Source organism: Fusarium odoratissimum, assembly GCF_000260195.1.
Source record: "Fusarium odoratissimum NRRL 54006 unplaced genomic scaffold supercont1.5, whole genome shotgun sequence".
NCBI classification, from domain to species: Eukaryota; Fungi; Ascomycota; class Sordariomycetes; order Hypocreales; family Nectriaceae; genus Fusarium; species Fusarium odoratissimum.
This window is the reverse complement of record NW_022158691.1, coordinates 1,671,655-1,692,344: the sequence shown is the minus strand read 5'-3', so window position 1 is coordinate 1,692,344 and position 20,690 is coordinate 1,671,655. Positions and strand designations below refer to the sequence as shown.

The 20,690-nt window shown below is 49.1% G+C and overlaps 5 protein-coding genes across 5 annotated transcripts; 4 read left to right on the top strand and 1 right to left on the bottom strand.

Annotated features, from left to right (window-relative positions):
- Positions 1-1,084: 1,084 nt before the first annotated feature.
- FOIG_04526 (uncharacterized protein) lies at positions 1,085-3,534 on the bottom strand. Its single transcript, XM_031202792.1, has 4 exons — positions 2,947-3,534; positions 2,094-2,884; positions 1,826-2,000; positions 1,085-1,762 (listed from the first exon to the last, which is right to left on the bottom strand). Exons 1-4 carry the CDS (start codon positions 3,226-3,228, stop codon positions 1,508-1,510), a joined length of 1,503 nt encoding a protein of 500 aa, XP_031068239.1. The 5' UTR covers positions 3,229-3,534; the 3' UTR covers positions 1,085-1,507.
- A 6,365-nt stretch (positions 3,535-9,899) lies between these two features.
- On the top strand, positions 9,900-12,910 carry FOIG_04525 (argininosuccinate synthase). The gene is made up of 16 exons (XM_031202791.1): positions 9,900-10,040; positions 10,094-10,302; positions 10,347-10,516; positions 10,575-10,598; positions 10,651-10,743; positions 10,814-10,832; positions 10,908-11,000; positions 11,053-11,146; positions 11,201-11,221; positions 11,279-11,333; positions 11,388-11,531; positions 11,582-11,620; positions 11,682-11,705; positions 11,887-12,372; positions 12,431-12,595; positions 12,647-12,910. Exons 2-14 carry the CDS (start codon positions 10,283-10,285, stop codon positions 11,982-11,984), a joined length of 894 nt encoding a protein of 297 aa, XP_031068238.1. The 5' UTR covers positions 9,900-10,040; positions 10,094-10,282; the 3' UTR covers positions 11,985-12,372; positions 12,431-12,595; positions 12,647-12,910.
- A 348-nt stretch (positions 12,911-13,258) lies between these two features.
- On the top strand, positions 13,259-15,048 carry FOIG_04524 (uncharacterized protein). The gene is made up of 3 exons (XM_031202790.1): positions 13,259-13,718; positions 13,771-13,872; positions 13,925-15,048. The coding sequence occupies exons 1-3, from the start codon at positions 13,334-13,336 to the stop codon at positions 14,926-14,928; spliced, it is 1,491 nt and encodes a 496-aa protein (XP_031068237.1). The 5' UTR covers positions 13,259-13,333; the 3' UTR covers positions 14,929-15,048.
- Positions 15,049-16,056: 1,008 nt separating this feature from the next.
- On the top strand, positions 16,057-18,832 carry FOIG_04523 (uncharacterized protein). Its single transcript, XM_031202789.1, has one exon. It carries the CDS (start codon positions 16,120-16,122, stop codon positions 18,670-18,672), a length of 2,553 nt encoding a protein of 850 aa, XP_031068236.1. The 5' UTR covers positions 16,057-16,119; the 3' UTR covers positions 18,673-18,832.
- Positions 18,833-19,261: 429 nt separating this feature from the next.
- Positions 19,262-20,506, top strand: FOIG_04522 (uncharacterized protein). The gene has a single exon (XM_031202788.1). The coding sequence runs from the start codon at positions 19,419-19,421 to the stop codon at positions 20,403-20,405; it is 987 nt and encodes a 328-aa protein (XP_031068235.1). The 5' UTR covers positions 19,262-19,418; the 3' UTR covers positions 20,406-20,506.
- Positions 20,507-20,690: the final 184 nt, after the last annotated feature.

Genomic DNA, 20,690 nt, shown 5'->3' with positions numbered 1-20,690 from the left:
AAGACTATTTATTTTTGATACCCTGATGTTTAATCTCTCTCTGCATGGCCTCTCGTTTTCGCTTCGTGACTCAATGCCATGCGTACCCATGCCGTGGAGCTGGAGATCACTTGCAGATCTCAAGTGTTGTCTGAGCGTACGTAAGTGACTGCGCACAAGCTTCGATCGCAAATCGCGACTGTAAAATTATTGTAATGTTGTGCGTATCAACACTGCAGCCATTGCCTCTCCCCGAGTATCGGTGTTTGCACCGGGAAAAGTGGAACACTCGGCGCCGATATCACCACAAATTGGAGATTCAATGTGTGATTTGGGGGAATCATTCAGAATTGGAGAAGTCGCTTATGGAAATCCCACATTCCGTCGTTATCGGCGTTACTAACTTGAACTCTCCGGTTAAATGCAGTTATAATCTATTAGCGCCAGGCTTTGATTTGACGCACATTTAAACTCTCGGGAGTTTATCCTCACCTGGAAATACCTGAGGATAAGGATCTGAAGTCTGTTGGTGGTTTGTCGTGAAAAAAAAAGGCACAGTTAAGATTAGAAACCCTTGTGTTACAAAAGCAAATTACCCGGATAGAACAAAATCAGCCACGACGATAATTTTGCAAAAACGCCATACTTAAATGATCGACATCGGAATGATCCTCCGACAGCCTAGATAAAAACACCTGTGTTACAAAAACAGCCCCATGCAGCGAGATGCTGGCTGGCTGGCGCAATACGACCCTACGGATAACTGCGTGAGCTGAAAAGATGAAAAACACATGAAATACGAATGAATAAATGACTCTGTTGCCTCGGTAGAGTGTTTATTCTTCGAGTTAAGCTTATGATATGTGGAGACAAAAGCCGGTCGATCATCTAAAGGAATGAGAACAATTCACATGGAAATACGCGTACCCAACCTATTATGACCAGAACCTGCGACGTGTCTTGCATGATTATCCAAAATCTTACCTCTCTACCTTACCCTTACGGATAAGACGGCATCATTCCTGAGACTGGGGTTGGTAGATCTTCATCTGTGAATATCCCTGCTGCCCGTGCAGGCCTAGACTGAGCAAAAGGTCCCCTGCAATACATTTTCCAGCGTCTATTAACTATTTCGGTCGGTGAGATCCTCCACTGTCAGCCGTGTTTTGAGCCCTGTGCATCTTCACTGCAGCATGTGTTCTGGCTTCCGATAGGTCTTTTTATTTTGTTGGTGGTCAGGGATGTTGATTGTTGGCTTATTGATGTTTCACCTGACAGGTGAACGGAGAAAATGACAAATGATCACAGGTGAGAGTGAGAGCCAGCAGTTGTGGAATACCTCATATCATCAGAGGTTTATTTCATTATACAAACGTCAAAATGTATAGGTCTTATATCCATGCAAAAGTGTTTCCTTTTTACTCCGTCCAATCGTAATAATCCTTTTCGCTAGACCAAACGCTCACATACAAACTCATGCAATGTCCTGTAAGATGTTCTGCAAGACATCGCGTCCAATATCCACCGCTTAGACGGTATATCGGAAGAAGGTGGCGTTGTCGCCGGAGTCCTGCTCCAACTCCTTCTCGGCCCGGGTGTACTCATGAGGAGCCTTGTGTGTCTGGTCACGGCGAGCATTCTCGCGTCGGAGGTAGATAGTCATGAGGATGCTGAGAATGCAGCTCATGGTAGTAGTGGCGACGAGGGTCCAGTGACCGGAGCGGTAGTCGGGAGCATCATCCTTGCGGTAGACGAAGCCAGAGACGGCACCACCAAGGTTACCCTGTTAATGAGATGTTAGTGAAACTGTGGCTGAATATGTCTGAGACATCTGGATAAAACTTACGAAGCCGACGTGCATGGCAATACCAACACCACGCTTGAGAGAACCACCAATGTTGTTGCCGTTCCAGGCGACACCTTGGGGAACGTTGGGGTAGATACCGCAGGTGATGAGGAAAGCGGCGAAGTACTTGGCACCGTGGGAGTCGACAGTGGCAAGGATGATGAAACCAATGATACTGAGAGAAATGTTAGTAAATGAGGTGTTGTACATGTGCCAAGTCGGGAAGATCTCCCGTTCTAGAATCTTGGCGGGTTGGAGAAATACTTACGCGACAACACAGAAGAAGATCATGTAGATACCACGCTGGCCGTGTCTATCAGCAGCGAAACCACCACCGATGGTGAAGAGACAGGCGACAACGTAGGGAGGAACAGACATGAGCTGAGCCATCTCGTTGGTGTAGCCGAGACTCTTGACGATGGTGGGAAGGAAGATGGAGATGGAGTAGAGAGGAGTGTAGATTCCGATGGTGATCATCATGTGAACCCAGATCTTCCAGTCCTTGAGAGCATCCTTGGCGAACTTCATGTTGAAGGCATCAGAGAGAACAGATCGATCCTCCTCAAGGCGTCGGAGAACCTCCTTGCGCTCAGAGTCGTTGAGGAACTTGGCAGTATCGGGGTAATCGTGCATGACAAAGAAAGCCATGATAGCAAAGACGAAAGTGATAAGACCCTCGATGATGAAGATCCAAGCCCAGCCATCAAGACCACCAAGACCATTCATCTCCATGACACCACGAGCAAAGAGGCCACCGAAAGCACCAGCAGCAGTAGCAGCAGAGAAGAAGATGGCCATGCGAAGACCGCACTCGTGTCGCTTATACCAGAGAGTGATGTAGTAGGTGATACCGGGGAAGAGACCACCCTCAGCGAGACCAAGAGCCATGCGAGTCGCAAGGAAACCACCAAAGTTGTGGGTGATACCCATGAGAGTTGTGACGATGGCCCAGGCGATCATGATGCTGGGAATCCAGATGGAGGGACGGAAGCGCTTCATGGCCATGTTGGAGGGGATCTCGGCTGCGACGTAGAAGGGGAAGAAGACGGCGACAGCGATCTAAGATGCATGTTAGTACCTTGCATATTCCGGCAGATTGGTAAAGTCAAGATTGCACTCACGTTGTAATCCCACTTGCCAGTCATGCCCAGAGCCTCTTCGAGGCCAGCGAGCTTAGCATTACCGATGTTGGTACGATCGAGGAAAGAGAGGAGGTAGAGAAGAGCCAGGAAGGGAAGAAGCTTGACGTCCATCTTGCGGAGGAGGCGCTTGGTGGCAGGCTCATCGAAGACTTCCTGGGAGGCATCCTCGTGGAAGGAAACGGCCTTCTCATAGTCGACCTTCTCGGTTGATGAGCTGTCAACCTGACCAGAGGTCACCTTGTTCTCGTGTTGGTGAAGCATTGTGACTTCTCTTGACTTGGGATGATGGAAAGAGAAAAGGGATCAAGCAAGAAAGAGTTGTTTGTCCTCAGGGAAGGAGATGAGAGAGGATGCTTCTGATCTGAGGAACAAGAACTGGGGAAATAGTCTGGGGAAGAGCCCACTCTTTATACCAGAGTGAATAAGAGAGGAACAGAACAGACAGTGTCCTTCGATGATACAGCTTTACCTACCGTACCCCAGATCCATACTCGGGGTGTCTACAACGAAACTGCCACTGCGACTGTCAAGGTATGGCCCTTGTAAGCAAGCCCAGTCCCATTTTCGAAAAAGCCTCCGTCGTATAAAATCCACTTTCCGCGCGAACGGCAACTAAGCAAGGGTTATTTTAGAATGGCAAGGCCCTCACTCCACAAGGTGTGCGTCGCATGCAGAGGACAGAGATAGAGTGTGTCGCCCAATCTCAAAAGGCCCAGATGCGACTGGCCAACACCTCCAACTCCAATCTTTACAGGGGTCAACCAACAACTAAACTTAAGGGAGGAAACTCCACTCACACCTTGTTTTTTACCCCATGTTATCTTGGCTTGCACTTGTACGTATCTTACCCCATGTTGTCTGTCTTCTCTCTCTTTTCCCCCGCTCGGAGACCAATCGCCGGGCCCCCAAAGAAACATGTACTGCAATGCCAAGGAAGAACGCCCACACTTTGTCTAGGCCCTGCTGACCAGGGAAGAGGAAAAGTGAATGAGGACAGAAAGAGCCTCGACTGAGAATACTCGGGGTGGCCTCTTTTTCTCTTACCAGGATGGGCCTGTTGGTTGGGTGAAGACTGAATTGTTTCATTGTACGATGAGCGCCAAGTGAACAAGAGATATGGTCTCTGCCGATCTTGTGTGATGGTTCCCAAGAGTTTCCAAGCCCATCAGCCAAGCGTGACAAAAAAGCTTGACACAGATTTCTCATGTATGCCAAGTCGGTACTGGAGAGATATTGCAACCCCGACAGTTGCAGGGAGGGAACTGCGCCGCCAGACGTAGAATGCAATGGGACAAATCCCCGCTCCCATTTTATTTCGGGAGCATGCGACGGTATGGCGTATTGCTCAGTCGGACTTGAATATGCCAATGCTAACGTAGAACATCTCCATCTCTTGTTTGGTGATCTGTTGAACAACCCTGTCTAGACTACTTGTGTCTCATGGGCGATCTCCATTAACAACATCGTACCATGATGGCCCTACCGTATGTCATTCACTGGGATGGCAATCTACCTACCACTGACACTGACACCCTGTAACCGTGCGTCGCCCACGGACCCCGAGAAAAGCAGGCTGTCGTTGTGTCCGAGATGTATGTGTGAGATGATAATTTGCCGTCCGTCCCGACGGGCCCTGGTAGTGCAGTTGCAGGCAGTATTGGATGCATTAAAGACACATGGCAAGGCATCCACTACGCGAGGCATAGTTATCAAGTCTGCATATTTCCACGTGTATGCATCATAATATCCAAGATAAGGCAAACATACGCCGTACGTAGTAGTAAATCAGCATAGCATCACAGCGTAGTACATCTTGTCAGGCACGAGGTTTCATCACGTATCTGCCAAGTCAAGTGCCTAGAAAACGCCCAGCAGACTTACCAGATCTCGTGGCTTCGAGAAAAAAAAGAGCCTCATCTACATTACTTCACTTCCTCGGGGGCTTGCCTCAACGGCTTCGGCTATCTTGACAGCCGTAGCTCATATCGGATCAATGGAAGCTCCCTCTTTTAGATCTAGTGTGATTCTGTAGGGATGATCTTGTCTTGAAGAAGGAAGAGACTGGGAGCAAAGGTGAAATGCGCTTGGGACGCCACCACATGGCAAATACGCGCGGCGTGAGATCGGTGAGGGGAAAAGAAGTGTGTGTGAGAGATAGCGCTGCTACGAGAGGGGAAATTCCGTGTGGGAAGAAGCATAAGTTACAGGTTAATGTTAATGCTATTTAGTGGCCTTCTTTGACTCTGTTGGTTGGTGCGAATGAAAGACCCCAGATGCGCTGGGCTGTAGTGCCGGACCAATTTTGCGGGGGAATTACCCACCCATACTCGACTGTTTTAGGCTGCTTACAGGACCCGGGCTGATTACCGCGCTGGGCCTCAGTGGGCCACTCTCGTCTTTTTTTCAAGGCCCTCGGCCGCTGTCTCTGTCTCACTGGCAGCACCCAACAGCTCACTTTCGCGTCTCCATCGACCGGTCGACTCCCGAGCTGGCTCCATCAAGAAAATCCGGGGGAATATGGAGATGAAGAAGAGATTCCGGGGAAAAGCAAGATGAAGATTCTGGGGAAGCCTGTTCGTACGGGAAAGAACGGGGTTGCATTTTGACAGCTTCAGATTGAATCTCATCTTCTTGCTTTACTTGACACGTAGTGCTAGATCTGATGCTTCCATTCCATGCTTCCATCGATTTGGAGACTCTTAGTACACTCAAGCTCCGCACGTCCGGAACATTGATACCCTCGGCTAAAGCGACCAGACTGCAACATTCTCCAAGTAACTCACCCTCTCTCCTCTCCTCTTACCGCTTTATCCCCCCCTAACTTTGGAGAAAACAAGACGTCTCGTTACGTACATGAATGAATTCCCCAAAAAACATGGAACGGACAAAAAGGAGATGGAGGGTGGCCCCTGCTTAGTGCCTACAGGGATATGGCTTCACGGCTAAGATACCGGATGTGCGCTTTTGTTGAGCGTAAGCGGAGACTCCTCCAAGGAAAACCAGACACACAATCTCTTTTCTCATCACATGGCACTGGGGTTCTCCTCATAACTTAGGCAGGTTAAGGTAAAAGATAAGCTTGATGGCAGTTCTCCACTGATCCTCCACGCCGTTCTTTATTCTAAGGAATAAGCCAAGTTAGAGAGAAGTGGACTCGGTAGATATTCACGGATGAGAACCTTGTTTTGTCATTGTCTTCTAATCACTACTTTCTCATATGATGCCATGTTTGTGGATACATGGTCTGAGATGACTCAAGTACCGACAGAATCTACATCTCATCTCTAAGCATCTACTCTCTCTTGTCATCTAAAATCTCACCCCTTCGGTATTGTCCTCAGTCTCCACTACTCCGCACTCTCACTCACTCTCAGGCTTTACCCCAGCATCTACCACTGCCACCCGGAGAACATGACCTTTTTAGGGTTGGGGCATTTCCTCTCCTCATGCCATTTGGCTAAATCTGACTTTTCCTGACTCTTGGCTCTTCAGCCTTTTTTCTCTCCATGACTCCCCCCCCCCAATTCGTAAGAGCTGCCCCCAAGATACAAAGAACGAGAGCGTATCGCACCATCTCTTTGCTTCACACCACCAATTCGCCAACCTATCACTGGCTAACATTCTCCTGATGAGATGCCTGCATAACCACGTTTCATAGCCCCCCTCCATCTTCAAACTTTTTTTCGTGCTATCTTTGCTTTGTGAGGTCAGATCATTCCGCACTATTCGCCATTGGCTGTTCCGCACATCGTCACATACCACATGCTATTTGACGTCGTTATCAACAGGCTTCTCGTCTTATGCGTTGAGTTCTTGGCGGAATGTCTTCGATCCTTCTTTTACTTGTTCTGTTTGTGATACGTTTGCATCTTCGGACAGCCGGATGGCGTACAACCTCCATGCAGCATCACAGCCACGTCGCTTGTTCTTGTGGCATCGTTTCGTTGGGGTTCAACATCAAGGATGATCTTATGCATCGTTCATCATATGCGCCCGTAGTCGTCAGCGCTATCTATGCCCACGTTTTTGGCATGTGGTATCTGCAGATTACGAACGTGAGTGTGCCATTCCGTCCTGTTGGGTTCGTATCAACCTTTACTTGACAGTCACGATGGTGTTTATCGAACGATATCACCAATACCCTATACCAAACCCCAACTCTTGGCTTTCCCTCGTAATCCGAGCTATCCGTATGGCTTAGCCAAGACAATAAACTTGGAATCTCGACCTCTTCCCTAGCCTGCCTAGTAATCTAGATTTCGGGAGCGGGGATAATAGCACGGAGAATTTCTCCTCACTCAGTAATCTCAGTCTTATTGCAAAATTTGCTCTGTGACCTTTGCTCTCTCGTTGCGCCGGCATCCTCGGGCTTGTTGCCGACTCTCATCGGGACCGAGTGCTGTACGTTACACACCACTTCGGGCATCAATGTCCAGACTCAAAGCCCCTCCTCCTCCTCAAACTTCCCCACGTTTATCGTCTCATTACCCCAGTTTCAGCTGGGATCATGGTTGCCTTGTATTAGTGCAAGCCCTGCGCGGCTAAACTTGTCCTTTTGTTTGTTGCTAGTCTATGGCTTCATAGTGCCTAACTATATCGTAAATGATAGACTTGATCATCGTGGTTGCTCGGATTTATTCGGCTCTCAGATCATTTCACTACACCATCATGGTTCTGATCTCCTGTTCGGTGAAGCTCCGAAGATCAATGAGAGATATTATCGTGAAGGACGTTGACTTCCGATGGCTTAAGCCATCAATGAAACGACGTTGAACTTCAAGAATGATTGTCTCTTGTTTTGGCTGGATATCTCTCTCGGCTGGCGCGGTGAACCAACAACCCTAGATTGTCTTGTTGGGGAATCTGGGGAAGTCCGGGGAACGCTTGGACTGTATGGCAAGATCCAGCTCGTAGATCACTTCGAATACCCCTTTACTGATCATCACTGTGCATAACCAAGGGCCGAGGCCGAGGCCGAGGTGCTCGCTGGCTATTCGGCTCAGATGTTTCTACCGAGAATCCAGCACAAGAAGCCACAATCGGTCGATTTATTGGATCATGGAGGCAAACGAATCTCCTATTTCGAGTTTCAAAACAAGTTTTGGAGTATGGCTGAGCCTTTCACACCACCTATCTCGGTCTGGGCCTAAATCCTGGCGGTCTCGCCTCCAGTAAAGCCTTGAACGGTGCTTACAGATGACCACTAGTTCCAATTCTGCTTTCATAATGCCGTTATTGGAACTGAAGATTCAGCTTGGATGTTTGTATCCAGGTCATGGCAGAAAGTGGCAAAACGCCGTTGATTCACTTCGGCTGATCTTGCCTTGCATGAAGTGGAAGAATCAAGACAACATGACAAGAAGCTGAAAACCCGAAGTGAGCCATAGCGATGATTTTCTATGAGCTCATGGAGCATTTTGGAGGCTCTCATCTGTCTAATCATAGCCCGGGTGATCTAACGAGTGATTCAGACAGATAGTCAGTCACGAGGGTCTGCATTGAGTGTTTGCCACCTTCGGTCATCTAGCGATGAAATTTACCCAACACCAGGACCATTTCATAAGTGAGTCTAAAGAAGGCGTTATTAAAAGGCTCGATAAATTCCAAGTCTCATATTAGAGCTCGTTAGAGGAAGAGCGCTTGCCTTTATATCGTTGCGGCTGAGTGTTGTGTGTTGCTTTTCGGATGACCGGAGATCTGGGACCGAGGATATTGTCGAGACTACGGGCTGAAGGAATCACCGAAACTCATATCACTACCCATCTGCCTCGATACCTTTGACTGGATTCCTCTCTGTTCTTGATGGCTTTGGGAATGCTCTTTTGCTGGGATTCTATTGTCCTTCATAGCTGGAACTCGGCATCTTATCGAAGGTTATGAATACCTACCTCAATACCTAGTCACTCCCGACAATTCGTGCCTTCCAAATATCGCTATCATCGATATCGCTATTGTTGCTGGCTTCGAGATCACCTTCGTCATCTTGGCGACTGAACGTCTCATCTATCTCCTGCTCGACTGAGATAATGGACAATAGCTGGTGCAATGCATCTGTTTGAGGTGGCAAGGATAGTCTTGGTGGAGCTTTCTTCCTGATATTTGCTGAGGATCGCGAATTATCGTTGGTGGCTCTTGGAGCCTTTCCTTCCTTGATATCCTAATCTTGAAGATGAGACCCTTATCGGCGTGGGGGATCTTCGTCGCCCGCTCGCTTCCGTTTGCGAGTCCGCGAGATCTCAGCCCGCACCTCGATGGATACCTAGAGATCGTGGGGAGGGGTTCACAATTGCTCTAGGGCGGCTTCCAGGAGGGTGATGGATGCTTTCCGTGGCCTAATTCCCCAGAGAGAAGCTTCAAGGCATTAACATCACCGCTCGCGATAGACAGGTGGACTGGAATGAAGCTTTGAGAAGGTGAATTGTGTTGGTTCTGCCTCTGAGTGTGGGAGACCTGACCCTGCTGGTCTCTGCCTTGATCCCTGTGTAAATGCCATCTCCTGTGGGCAGCTGTTTCGTCCACTTGATATTCCTACCTACCCTGGAGCTACCTAGACACGTGATATATCGGTCACGATCTCGACCACGATCTCACCTGTTAGCAGGTGAGGCTCTTACCTTGGTCAGCTGGATACCGAAGGGTCCTTATCTCCCAGTATGAAGTAATAATTCAAGCGGGGGTCAGGATGGATCACGTGCGCTTGTCACTGACCATTGCATTGAAGATAAGAGATAAGCAACCAAGATCTGGGCACCGATAGTACCTTAGACAGAGGTGGTGACATAAATATATGGATCAGTATCTCCTTTTATTATCACCATTCATTTCTGTCAACCTCATTTCGTGTGCGGATTAATTTGTGACCCAACAGAAGAGGGCATTGCCCCACCAAGCATTGCGGGGTGATTCGCTTTGGCCGTCTTCGGAGCTGCATCCAAAAAACTTCGACAGCTGGACACTCGCGCGATAACAACATTTTGTCGAGATATATCTATCAGTCACTTCCAACATTAACGTCTTGTGTTGTCCAAGAAACTTCGAACGAAATTCATCATGGCTCCCGAACGTGTTTGCCTGTAAGTCATTTGCCACTCAATTGGTTCGAGCAAGATAACTGACCCTTGTCCAGTGCCTACTCTGGCGGTAAGTTGAGAGCTCCAGAAGCAATATCATCAACATCAACATCAACATCAGATATTCTGACCAATTGACAGGCCTGGATACTTCCACTATTCTTAAGTACTGCGCCCCCCATGTTTTGCTTTCTGACGGATTGCGGCAAGGAGAAGACTACGACGTTGTCAAGTCTTCGAGCTCGATGTGGAGACGACAATCATCGTAGATGTGGGATTGTTTAACAAGAGCTGACCAATGACTCTTAGGTGGCTCGTCCTTCAAGGCTATGAGGTCGTGTGTTTCCTTGGCGACTGCGGCCAGGAGGAAGACTTCGATGCCGTCAAGGCCAAGGCGCTGAAGCTCGGTGCTGAGAAGATGATCATCGAGAACGTCCAGCAGGAGCTGATTGACGACTTGGTGTGGCCCGCCATCCAGTGTAAGTCTTTACAGGCTGTTCATGGTAATGTAGCGGGCTTACTAACAGAATCCACCAGGCAACGCTATCTATGAAGGACAATGTAAGATGGTTCACCTCGGACGCTCTTCGATGACATCACTAATGCCCTAAAGACCTTCTCGGCACAAGTCTAGCCCGGCCGGTATTGGCCAGGGCAATGGTGCAAGTTGCGAAGGATAACAACTGCACGATCCTCAGCCATGGATGTAAGTTGTCGTGGTTTTACTGGTCTCATTACCGTTCGATCCAGTCGCTAACACGTAACTCTAATCCTAGGCACCGGTAAGGGCAATGAGTAAGTCTTGATCATGATCTCGATACATATTTTGTCGCTCTCTGTTGCTCTTGCACCGTACTAACTTTCTTCTAGCCAAGTCCGCTTCGAGCTGGCGTGGAAGGCATGTGACCCTAAGATGAAGGTTCTGGCCCCCTGGCGCATCCCTGCGTTCTTCAACCGATTCCAGTAAGCCTCCTATTGTATTCACTACTGCATATTTGAGCTAATTATTCTGCAGGGGACGTGCGGATCTTCTTAAGTTCGCCGAGGAGCAGAAAATCCCCGTCAGCTCCACTCCCAAGGCCCCATGGTCTATGGACGACAACATCATCGTATGTATGAAAGGTCCCATTGCTTCTTCGTAATACTAACTATCGATCCGATAGCACTGCTCATACGAGGCCGGTGTAAGTCCTACTACGGGAACACCTTTCTTTGCGCCCTGTTGACCCTGAACTTGCTAGATTCTCGAGCAAACCGATAAGGAGCCCCCGAAGGACATGTGGAAGCGCACAGTTGGTGAGGCGATTCAGCCTACAAACTTCTAGATTTTACGCTAATGCCTCTCCGAAGATCCCCTGGACGCTCCCGATAAGCCTACTCGCTTCACCGTCCACTTTGCTGAGGGTGTTCCCGTTAAGCTTGAAGTTGATGGCAAAACCGTTACTGGCTCCTTGGAGATCTTCAAGGAGGCCAACGAGTTGGGTCGTGCCAACGGTAGGACTGCGAACCGAAGGGCTTTCAAGCGAGTACTGACGCAGTGCCAGGTATTGGACGCGAGGATATCGTCGAGTCGAGGTTCATCGGTAAGTCTACTCTCAGGGAACTTTCACATCAGCACGCGATTGCTAATTTTTTTCATTTCAGGATTAAAATCTCGTGGTTGCTACGGTCAGTCTCGACTATTTCCTTACTTTTCTAATGATTTGTTGTTGTTGGAGACGTCTTTGAGGTTGCAGATGCATCGTCGATGTTTTGGCGGCCGGCGACGTAGATCATGGCCCCTTCGCAGGCGACACCTGTTCCGCTCTCACCCATGCACTTTGACAGGATACTCTAACATTGTATACAGATACCCCCGGCTTGACTATTTTGCGCAAGCTGCATCAAAACCTTGAGGTAAATTGTCACGTCCTTGAGCATTGGATTGGCTCATGCTGCGGTGTTTGATATCCCTTGATGCGATTCCAGAGTCGTCTCTTGGGCCGAAATTATCTTGCCGTTTAGAAGCGGAGCTGCCTCAAGAGTCCTCGAAAGCCTTAAGGGCTCAGGCTACTGGCCAAAGCAGCTGGACCTCAGCCCCTGAGGCCCATAGCTTCTGCAGTCCGGCCTTCATGTGGCAGTCCTGACCAGCGCTCTGGGCTTGTGCCGTTGCTCATTGCAATACAATACCAATCCAGGGAGTCAAGAGTCACCTGAGCAGAGCCAATCCAAACACTCTCTATCTTGAATAAGCTTAGGACTCCAGCTAACGATTGCTCAGGGTCTCGTGATGGATAGCAAGGTGCGCATCATTCGCGACCGTCTCTCGGATGACTGGGCGCAATGTATCTACAACGCACGTAGCCCCTTCCCTTCAAGCCCTGTCGGATTAGACATTGCTGACATCTTTTCAGGGAATGTACTTTACGCCTGAACGCGAGTTCGTTCAGCAGGCGATCTCTTTCAGCCAGAAGCAGGTTGATGGCAAGGTCGAAGCTCTGGCTTACAAGGGCAACGTTATCATCGTTGGCCGCTCCAGCGAGACATCCAATCTCTACAGCGAAGAAGAGAGCAGCATGGTAAGTACCTGAAGAGGACCGCTTCGGATCAAAACTAACATGAGAATGCAGGACACTCTTGACATGGATTGGAGTGTCGAAGACACAACTGGGTTTATTAACGTGAATGCTATCCGCATCGCCAAGTATGGCGAGCGCAAGATCAGGGATGGCGAGCCCCTTTCCAAGCGTAAGTAGACAGACTTGGGATGCTAGCCTTCCAGCGCTGCAGAAGCTTCTGGTAGACAGAGGAAGATCGGCGAGAATGGAATGGTTTATGTTGTGCTTGGACATCACGAGTACGAGAAACAATAAAAAAAAAGCTCTTGTGTAATACCTTCTTCACTGCTCAGTGAGATCAATTACCGTGCGACTGTCCGTTGAAGAGAATAACTCCTGCAAAGTTGGAAATCGCATGCCTGCAGTTGGGCTGTCATTTTCTTTTGGACATGCGACCGATGATGTTCTCACCCTATCCAATTGCCGCTGCTCCATTTGACACCCTCAGCCATCTTGTCTCTCACTCCTGTCCACTATTGGGATATCACAAAGACTTCACTTCAATTGTTGCCTCAACATAATCTGGATGGACGTTGACCAACATGACCATTGCCCCTCTCGGGGTTTACGGAGTTTACCCACAACGACGTAATCTCACCTCCATGTCCAATGCTTTCCCAACTTCTCATCGCATTTCACCCTAAATAAGCGGTCGAAACGAATCCTATATACATTCAACTGTGATGTTCTCACGTGACGATGAAGTTCCAGTTCATCGACAATGACTCTACCCAGAAGCCTGGTGCCCGCAAGGCGATACGAAGTCATGTTATGAAGGGCAAGAATCTTGGTCGTACAATACAAGGTCGTGGGAAGAGGCATGCTGCACCTCAATTGAATGACTTGTACAAGGGTCCAGACCAATCGAAGAAAGATTTTGGCGTAGAGGAAGGAACCAAGAGCCTCGACGGTGCTGTCGATAACGATGGCAATGCCTTATTGTTCCCAGAAATCGCAGACTCAGACACAGACAGAGACACAGACACTACATACTCTATCAACAATCCATACTCAGGAAAAGAGTATACGTACTTCTCATTCCCGGTTCAGTTCACTCCGTCCATGCGATACTATGTCTACGAATGTCAGTTTATCTTGGCTTAGCTCCACAACAACAGCTCACTAACCACCTTCAGTCCATACTGCGATCTGCAACATCATATATCCGTACGCCTTCTGTAGACCTACAGATGAGATTGGCTCACCATGGTTCAGGTACATGGTAGCAGACCAGGCTTGTAACTTTCTCGTCTTCCCCTATCGCGAGACTACCACTGACCCTAGCTCCAGGCCTGCACTGTCTTCTCGCCATGGCAGCGACGTATCTCAACGTCCTACGGAACATCCCAACCCCCAGTCTCGAAAGCATCGAAGCAACTCGTCACTTCTCCCAAGCCCTTCGCCTCATGAACCCTCGACTCTCTCAACCAGCCTCTGCTCAGAAAGACTCCAACATTGCTATAATAATCTCACTCGCAATCCACTCAAACATAACTCAAAACCTCACCGCCAGCACCATGCATCTTCAAGGCCTTGAGAACCTCCTCACTTTCCGGCCCGGCGGCATCTCCGACATACGCGAGTGCAACCGCGCACTACTCCACAAGATCTGCCGCACCGACATCGAACTCGCGGTTGCGCAGGGCACACGCACACGCTTCGGTAACGCGGGACTCACAGCAGCAGCGGCAGGGCCGATATCTGCTCGGAATCCCCCATATCCGTTGAACCAGATGAGTGAATTGTTGCGGCAGATCACACGTGAACTGCTGGCGCTGTGCCGAAGACCCGGGAAGGCAAAGATGTCGGGTCTGCAGTACCAGGATGTGCTTATCTCGATGTGGCAGAGACTGGTCGACTTTGCACCGCTGAGTGGCACGAGGCCACAAGATCTGATGGATGATGTGTGGCAGCTGGCCTTGTTAGCGTTCTTGGTTACCGTCACATGGTCTGCGAGTTATCTTAAGAGTGTACACTGTAAGCTCTTGCACAAGCTGCTTAGGGAGCATATCAAGAGCCGTGCACTACTGGCGAAGGGAGAAGAGTATCTGCCTTTGTGGTTTTGGATAGTGTTTGTGTATGGGCTTTCGTTGACGAATGGGGATTGCGATACACTTGTCTTGGGTGAAACTCGCGAGGCTTCAAACCTATTGGAGATAAGGATCTGGGAGGAGGCGAGGGCTAAAGTGAAGCCGTTTCCGTGGATCGGCATTGTCCACAATGTTCCTGGAAGGGCTTTATGGGAAGCAGCTGTGGTCACTGTTCCGCCTCAACCTTCTACTGTGATAGACTAGACCTTCAACTAGGTAAATAGAGAGGGCTGGGGATGATCGAGCCTTGCATTGATAGTTATTGCCCCAAGCCTCAGAGACGTCCAAGACGCCCGGCCGCGTTTCATGTACCATTTCAACGAGGAAACGAGAAGCTAACTCACCCTAACATGAATCTCAAAGTAATGTGATTGGCCTGATATGTGCGAAGGGTTGGGAGTTGCTATGGTGTCTCAAACGACTTGGAAGCACCGTAGCCACCCTAGACGTAGTCATCTACTATTTATCATCATCCCAACAATTACTACACTTACCGCTGATTAACATATATCTTCGCCATCCGCTCTCCATCCCAGACGTATCTTGCTCGCGTCCAGGGTTCGTATACCGGCTTGAGAGATGACTCGATCAGCAAGCCATGTTGATCGATATCGCGCATGAATATGTCTTCCAGTGTCAGATATCCCGTCGCATCGCGCGAAATGACCCAAAGGAACTGGCAAACTCGAGTGTTATCCCCACGAGATATGCCACCATCAAGGACCTCTCTTTCACGAAGCTCCCTATCGACGCCATGCATAAAAGATAACCTAAAGAAATATGGGAGTCTTTTTTCTTCTTTTATAAGATTACTTTAATGCTTGATAAATATTTCTCTAACTTGATATTAATATTTTAAAATTCCTAAGGTCTTCCTAGCATCTTCACAACGCAGGGCCCTGAAAAACCCCGAGAGTCTGGATTCGGGATGGCCCGTTACAACAAAACATGTGAGATCGGCAGTTGAAGCTGGAGCTGGCATTTGAGAGGCAGAAGTCTTACTTGCCATGTACTTAAAATTTGACAACTTGGAGACCGTATTCATCAGCAAAACCCGTTCTGCAGTCCAGGGTTCCGTATGAACAGCCCACTAAGCATTCAATAGCTCGCTAGACCAACCCAATCTAGACCCATCATCCTCTCTAAATAGGAAACCCCATCGGAGCTATTGATTCAAAGCTGAGAACTATCGAACAATTCCACGCGATAAACCTAGACCAAGACCACGGAAATTTCCCATCATGCCAGGAGAACGATCGAGGCAGCGGGAAGTGGACGCCTTCGCAACTGTTATATATTCTTAGTTCGCTCTTATTCTCAAGTGGCGTAGGTGATTGATAACCTTCTTTCGCTCAGTCACTCGTTTTAGCCTTTCGGCTTATTCGTTCGTTCAAGATGCGTTCCGTTTCAGCGCTTGTGGCTTTGGCTTTTGCGAGCTCGTTTGAACTTGTTGCTGCCAGCAATTGCAAGCCCTCATCACCAGCTGGAGCTAAGACTACGGATTCCGCTTCAGTCACCGGCGGAACAGCAACCAAATCAGCACCTTCGTCCGAAACGACCGAAGGACCAGTAGTCATCACTAATGCTGTGACAAACGGCGACTTTGGAGGCTATGATCCTTCATCAGATGGCGGTATCTACGCCTTTCAAGCCGGTGGCAACGCGAAACTCCTTCAAGGCCCGGGATATCAGGGAGACCACACCGAAGAGAGGAACTGTGTACAACTCAAGACCAATTCAGAAACTCCCGGTCAAAAGCGAGATTTCGTATCCGAGAACCCCTGGATTCAGCAGCAGCTCGACAATCTGGAGCCTAGTGACTTCACTGTTCGCTTCTGGTACTCTATCGTGAACAATGCTATCGCGGATACGTGTCGTATCGAAGGACTTTACGGAAATGTTCAATTTGGAGCAACTCCATACTTTCCTGTCGTCGCTGAAGGCAACAACTGGTTGGAGTTTGTCGACTCTATGCCTGTCACCACTACAAGTGGAATGATTCGTTTCGAGCTCAACTGTATCAACGGAGGCTCTGCTGAAGTCTACTTCGACCAAGTCTTTGTCTCTAACAAGATTGGCGATGAGTGGGTTGATGGCATTTCGTTGTTCTTTCCTACGTCGAAGCATGCTGCTACCATTGCTCCGGCTCAAACAAGCACCGCTCCAGCTGTGGACACAACTACGACTAGCAGCGACAGCACCGAGTCTTCCGGCCTTCCTACAACCCAATCCTCTCAAGCACAAACTACTACCGATGAAGCCTCAGCAACCGACAAGACAGTCGAGTCCACCTCAGCCTCCGCCTCAGCCCCGACCTCTGCACCAACTAATCCTACCACATCGGGCCCTAAGCTCTGTGCCAAACTCGGAACTGGCGCAGCTGGTCGAGGCTGCGCCAAGAGGCCTTATAGCAGCACAAAAGGCTACAAGGGGTACGGTGGTAGTAAGATCACAAAAGAGCAATGTGCTGCTCTCTGCCTTTCAGATACCAACTGCCAAAGCTTCGAATGGCTTTATCAAGGCAGCGGCTGCGCCAACACCTGTAACCTTCTCGCCACGAACTGGGCTGACGTCCCTACCAATGGAGGCCTTGATGCCTCTTGGGCTTACGACCGAAGCTGTATCCAAGAGGACGAGTGCGCCGAGCAACCTGCTGGTTCTTTATGCGTAAACGTCAATGCTGATACGCCCGCCAAGTCTTGTACTCAAGTCAAAGGCAAGGCAAAAGCTTGTGCCAAACCCTTCCTGACTGCCTCGACGAGGGGCGTTTGTGGTCTTAGCAACGAATGCCGCGATCTTTGTGCCAAATATCCTTCTTGCAAGTCTTATGCGGCGACATTTGGGAGCTGTAGTTTGTATGACGCCAGATCTTCTGAGGTTGCCGAGGCCGGAAGTGAGCTCTTCTGGTTTACGGATATGGATTGCCATGCTTGTGGACAGGGAAATGCTTACTTCGACTACATTTCTGTTGGTCAAGGCCCTGCGAATATGCCTCAGTGGACATGTGCTGCGGAGGACAAGACAACTTCGACTATGGCTGTGCCGACGACTACCGATCCAGCTATCGCAACCACCTCTGACGTTGAATCAACCACGATTGCAAGCCAAGCCAGTGGCAAGGCCGACTCATCAACAATTATTCCAACTACAACTACTGCACCTCCCTCCACCACAGCAGCTCTGTGTGCCAACGGCGTGCCATCCCCCGGAATCTGTTCCGCCGCAAACGTTGTGCCTTCAACAGCAACATGTGGCAAGCGTGGTTGGCCACGCAATGTCGAACCATATGGCCGTAGTCTCGCTGACTTCCCTAATCAAAACACATTCGAAGACTGTGCTCTCATTTGCAAGCTTGATAGGTCGTGCAAGGCCTTTGCTATCGATCCTACTCGATCTGGGATGAGGTGCATGTTCAGCTCAGACCCAACTATCGATGGAGTCTCCAATGCACCTGGCGTATGGAGTAATTTGGAGTGTATGAGCTGCACACTCTGCGGTGACGCAGTCACTTCTTCGCAGCCTGTATCTGAAGCCCCCACAACCATGATCACCTCGACACGACCAGCTGGCGAGGATTCCTCCAGCACCCAAGCTGCAACAAGCGCGTCAGGGGAACCAACCACTACTCAAACGACACAAGCAGAGCCAACAGATTGTGTAGTACCCTCAGCCTCTCTAAGCGACGACGTTACCTGCGGTATCCCCGGCCAAAGCGGCCAACAAGCTCAAAGCGCTCGTCTCTTAAACTATGTCATCAAACCAGTTGGAAGTCTGGCCAACTGCGCTGCCGTCTGCCTCCAACGGGCAGATTGTCAGGGCTTTGCGTACATCAAGAGCAACACTGAGTGCTATCCCTTTAGAGTTGGACCTGCTAGCTTGGGAATCACGTATAATCCTCAGGGCACGGAGAAATACTACGATAGGGGGTGCTTCTCGTGTGCTTCATGACGGGAATATCCGTAAGGGCGACGTTTTATCCATGTTTCTCGAGTAGGGTCGTTTATCTATCACATAGGCCCCAGTCATCTAATAGTCTAATTTCATACCTTCAATCCTGAGAGATGAAGATACTTAGAGAAGCTTATGTTGTCCTAGGATAGCTTATGGTATCTTATAATAACTTAGGATAAACTTAGCAGCCTTTTGACAAGTTTATTTTCACCCATGGATGCAAGCATCTCAAGCCCTTTGATACCTCAAGGCATGCCTGAGCAAATATCTTGACATAACTACAGAACCCACGAGTGATTAATACTCCCTTCGGCTATAGATGTCGATCTTAGCACATTTCTAGAAAACGCAGCCGCCCGCTGTCATCCGGTAATAAACACTCCATCAGCCCTGAAACCCAGCCAAGCTCGCTTGTTTTCAGGAACACTCTGCCAAGATATCTCAGCCTCCAATGTTTCCACTCGCGAGACCCGAAAAACGGGGAATAAGCAGCTTGGCGCCGTTGCCCAGGCGGTGATATTCTCGTCCGCCAAACATAGGAGAGCAGTGAGACTCCTGATCTTTAGACTTAATCTTAAGTCTAATCGGATGACATATTTGTGGAGATGTAGAAACATTTATATCTGGGCTCCTCTCTCATTGGGATGGTGTTTTGGTAACTCACTTTCTTTTCAACTACATTCTTTATAAACCACACTTACATTCTTTATCTGTCTATCGTTAAGGCTGTGCCTATTATCACCATGATGCGATCCGCCCTTATTTCTCTTATCCCTGCCTTCTTGGCCACTGCTTGTCCTGTCCCCCAGGCTTCCGAGTCTGCTGGTTCTGTGGTTTCTTCTGGTAGCTGCGGTGCAGCCGAAGTTGATGAGCTCGTTGGGTACGGAGCCAAGACCACTGGAGGCTCTGGTGACCCTGTCACCGTCACCTCTTGCTCGGAGCTCACCTCTGCTCTCTCCAATGGCGGCGTCATCCATATCGACGGCCAACTTACCGGCTGCGATATCATGAACGTTAACAGCGACACCACCATCCTTGGTGTCGGTTCCAGCTCTGGCCTCACTGACAGTGGTTTCCGCATCAAGAAGGCCGACAATGTCATCATCCGCAACCTCGCCATGAAGAACCCCCCCAAAGGGATGGATCTCATCGACATCGAGACCTCCACCAATATCTGGATCGACCACAACGAGTTCTCCGCCGAGGGTATCGCCGGTGACAAGGACTTCTACGACGGTCTCCTCGACGCCAAGCGCGGCTCCGACTTCCTCACCTTCTCATGGAACAAGTTCTCCGACCACTGGAAAGCCAGTCTTATCGGCCACAGCGACAGCAACGGCGATCAAGACACTGGGAAGCTCCACGTTACTTACCACCACAACTACTGGAGTAACATCAACAGCCGCGCTCCCTCCATTCGTTTCGGAACCGCGCATATTTACAGCAGCTGCTATGAGGATCTTCCCACATCTGGAGTGAACTCTCGCATGGGTGCTCAAGTTCTGGTTGAAACTACTGCTTTTGTTAACGTTAAGCGACCTATTGTTACGAACCTTGATTCCAAGGAGGATGGATTCGCTATTGAGAAGGACAATCTTTTTGAGAACAGTGAGGCCCAGATCACGCAGGAGAAGGATTTTGTTCCCCCTTATGACTACACTACTGACTCTGCGGATTGTATTTGTGAGTATCTCAAGGAGAATGCCGGTACCGGTGTCATCAACGCCTAAGTGGTGCGATCTGGTATCTGCCAAGCTTGACAAAGGGAGTTCTAGACAAATATAAAAGCCTTTCATAGCCAATAGACTCTGACTTTAAGCATAAGACTTTCCCAAATAACTATTCCCGTAGAATTCTCATAACATTCGTATTAATTCAGCCCATGGCCTAAGGAAGCAAGAAAACTTCTGACCTAAATCTAGGGTATCATTATTAACTAATCTAAAGGCCTTTTAACCCCGATTAGATCTTATTTACCGACAGTGTAGTCATCCTTTCTGATGAGACCTATTCGT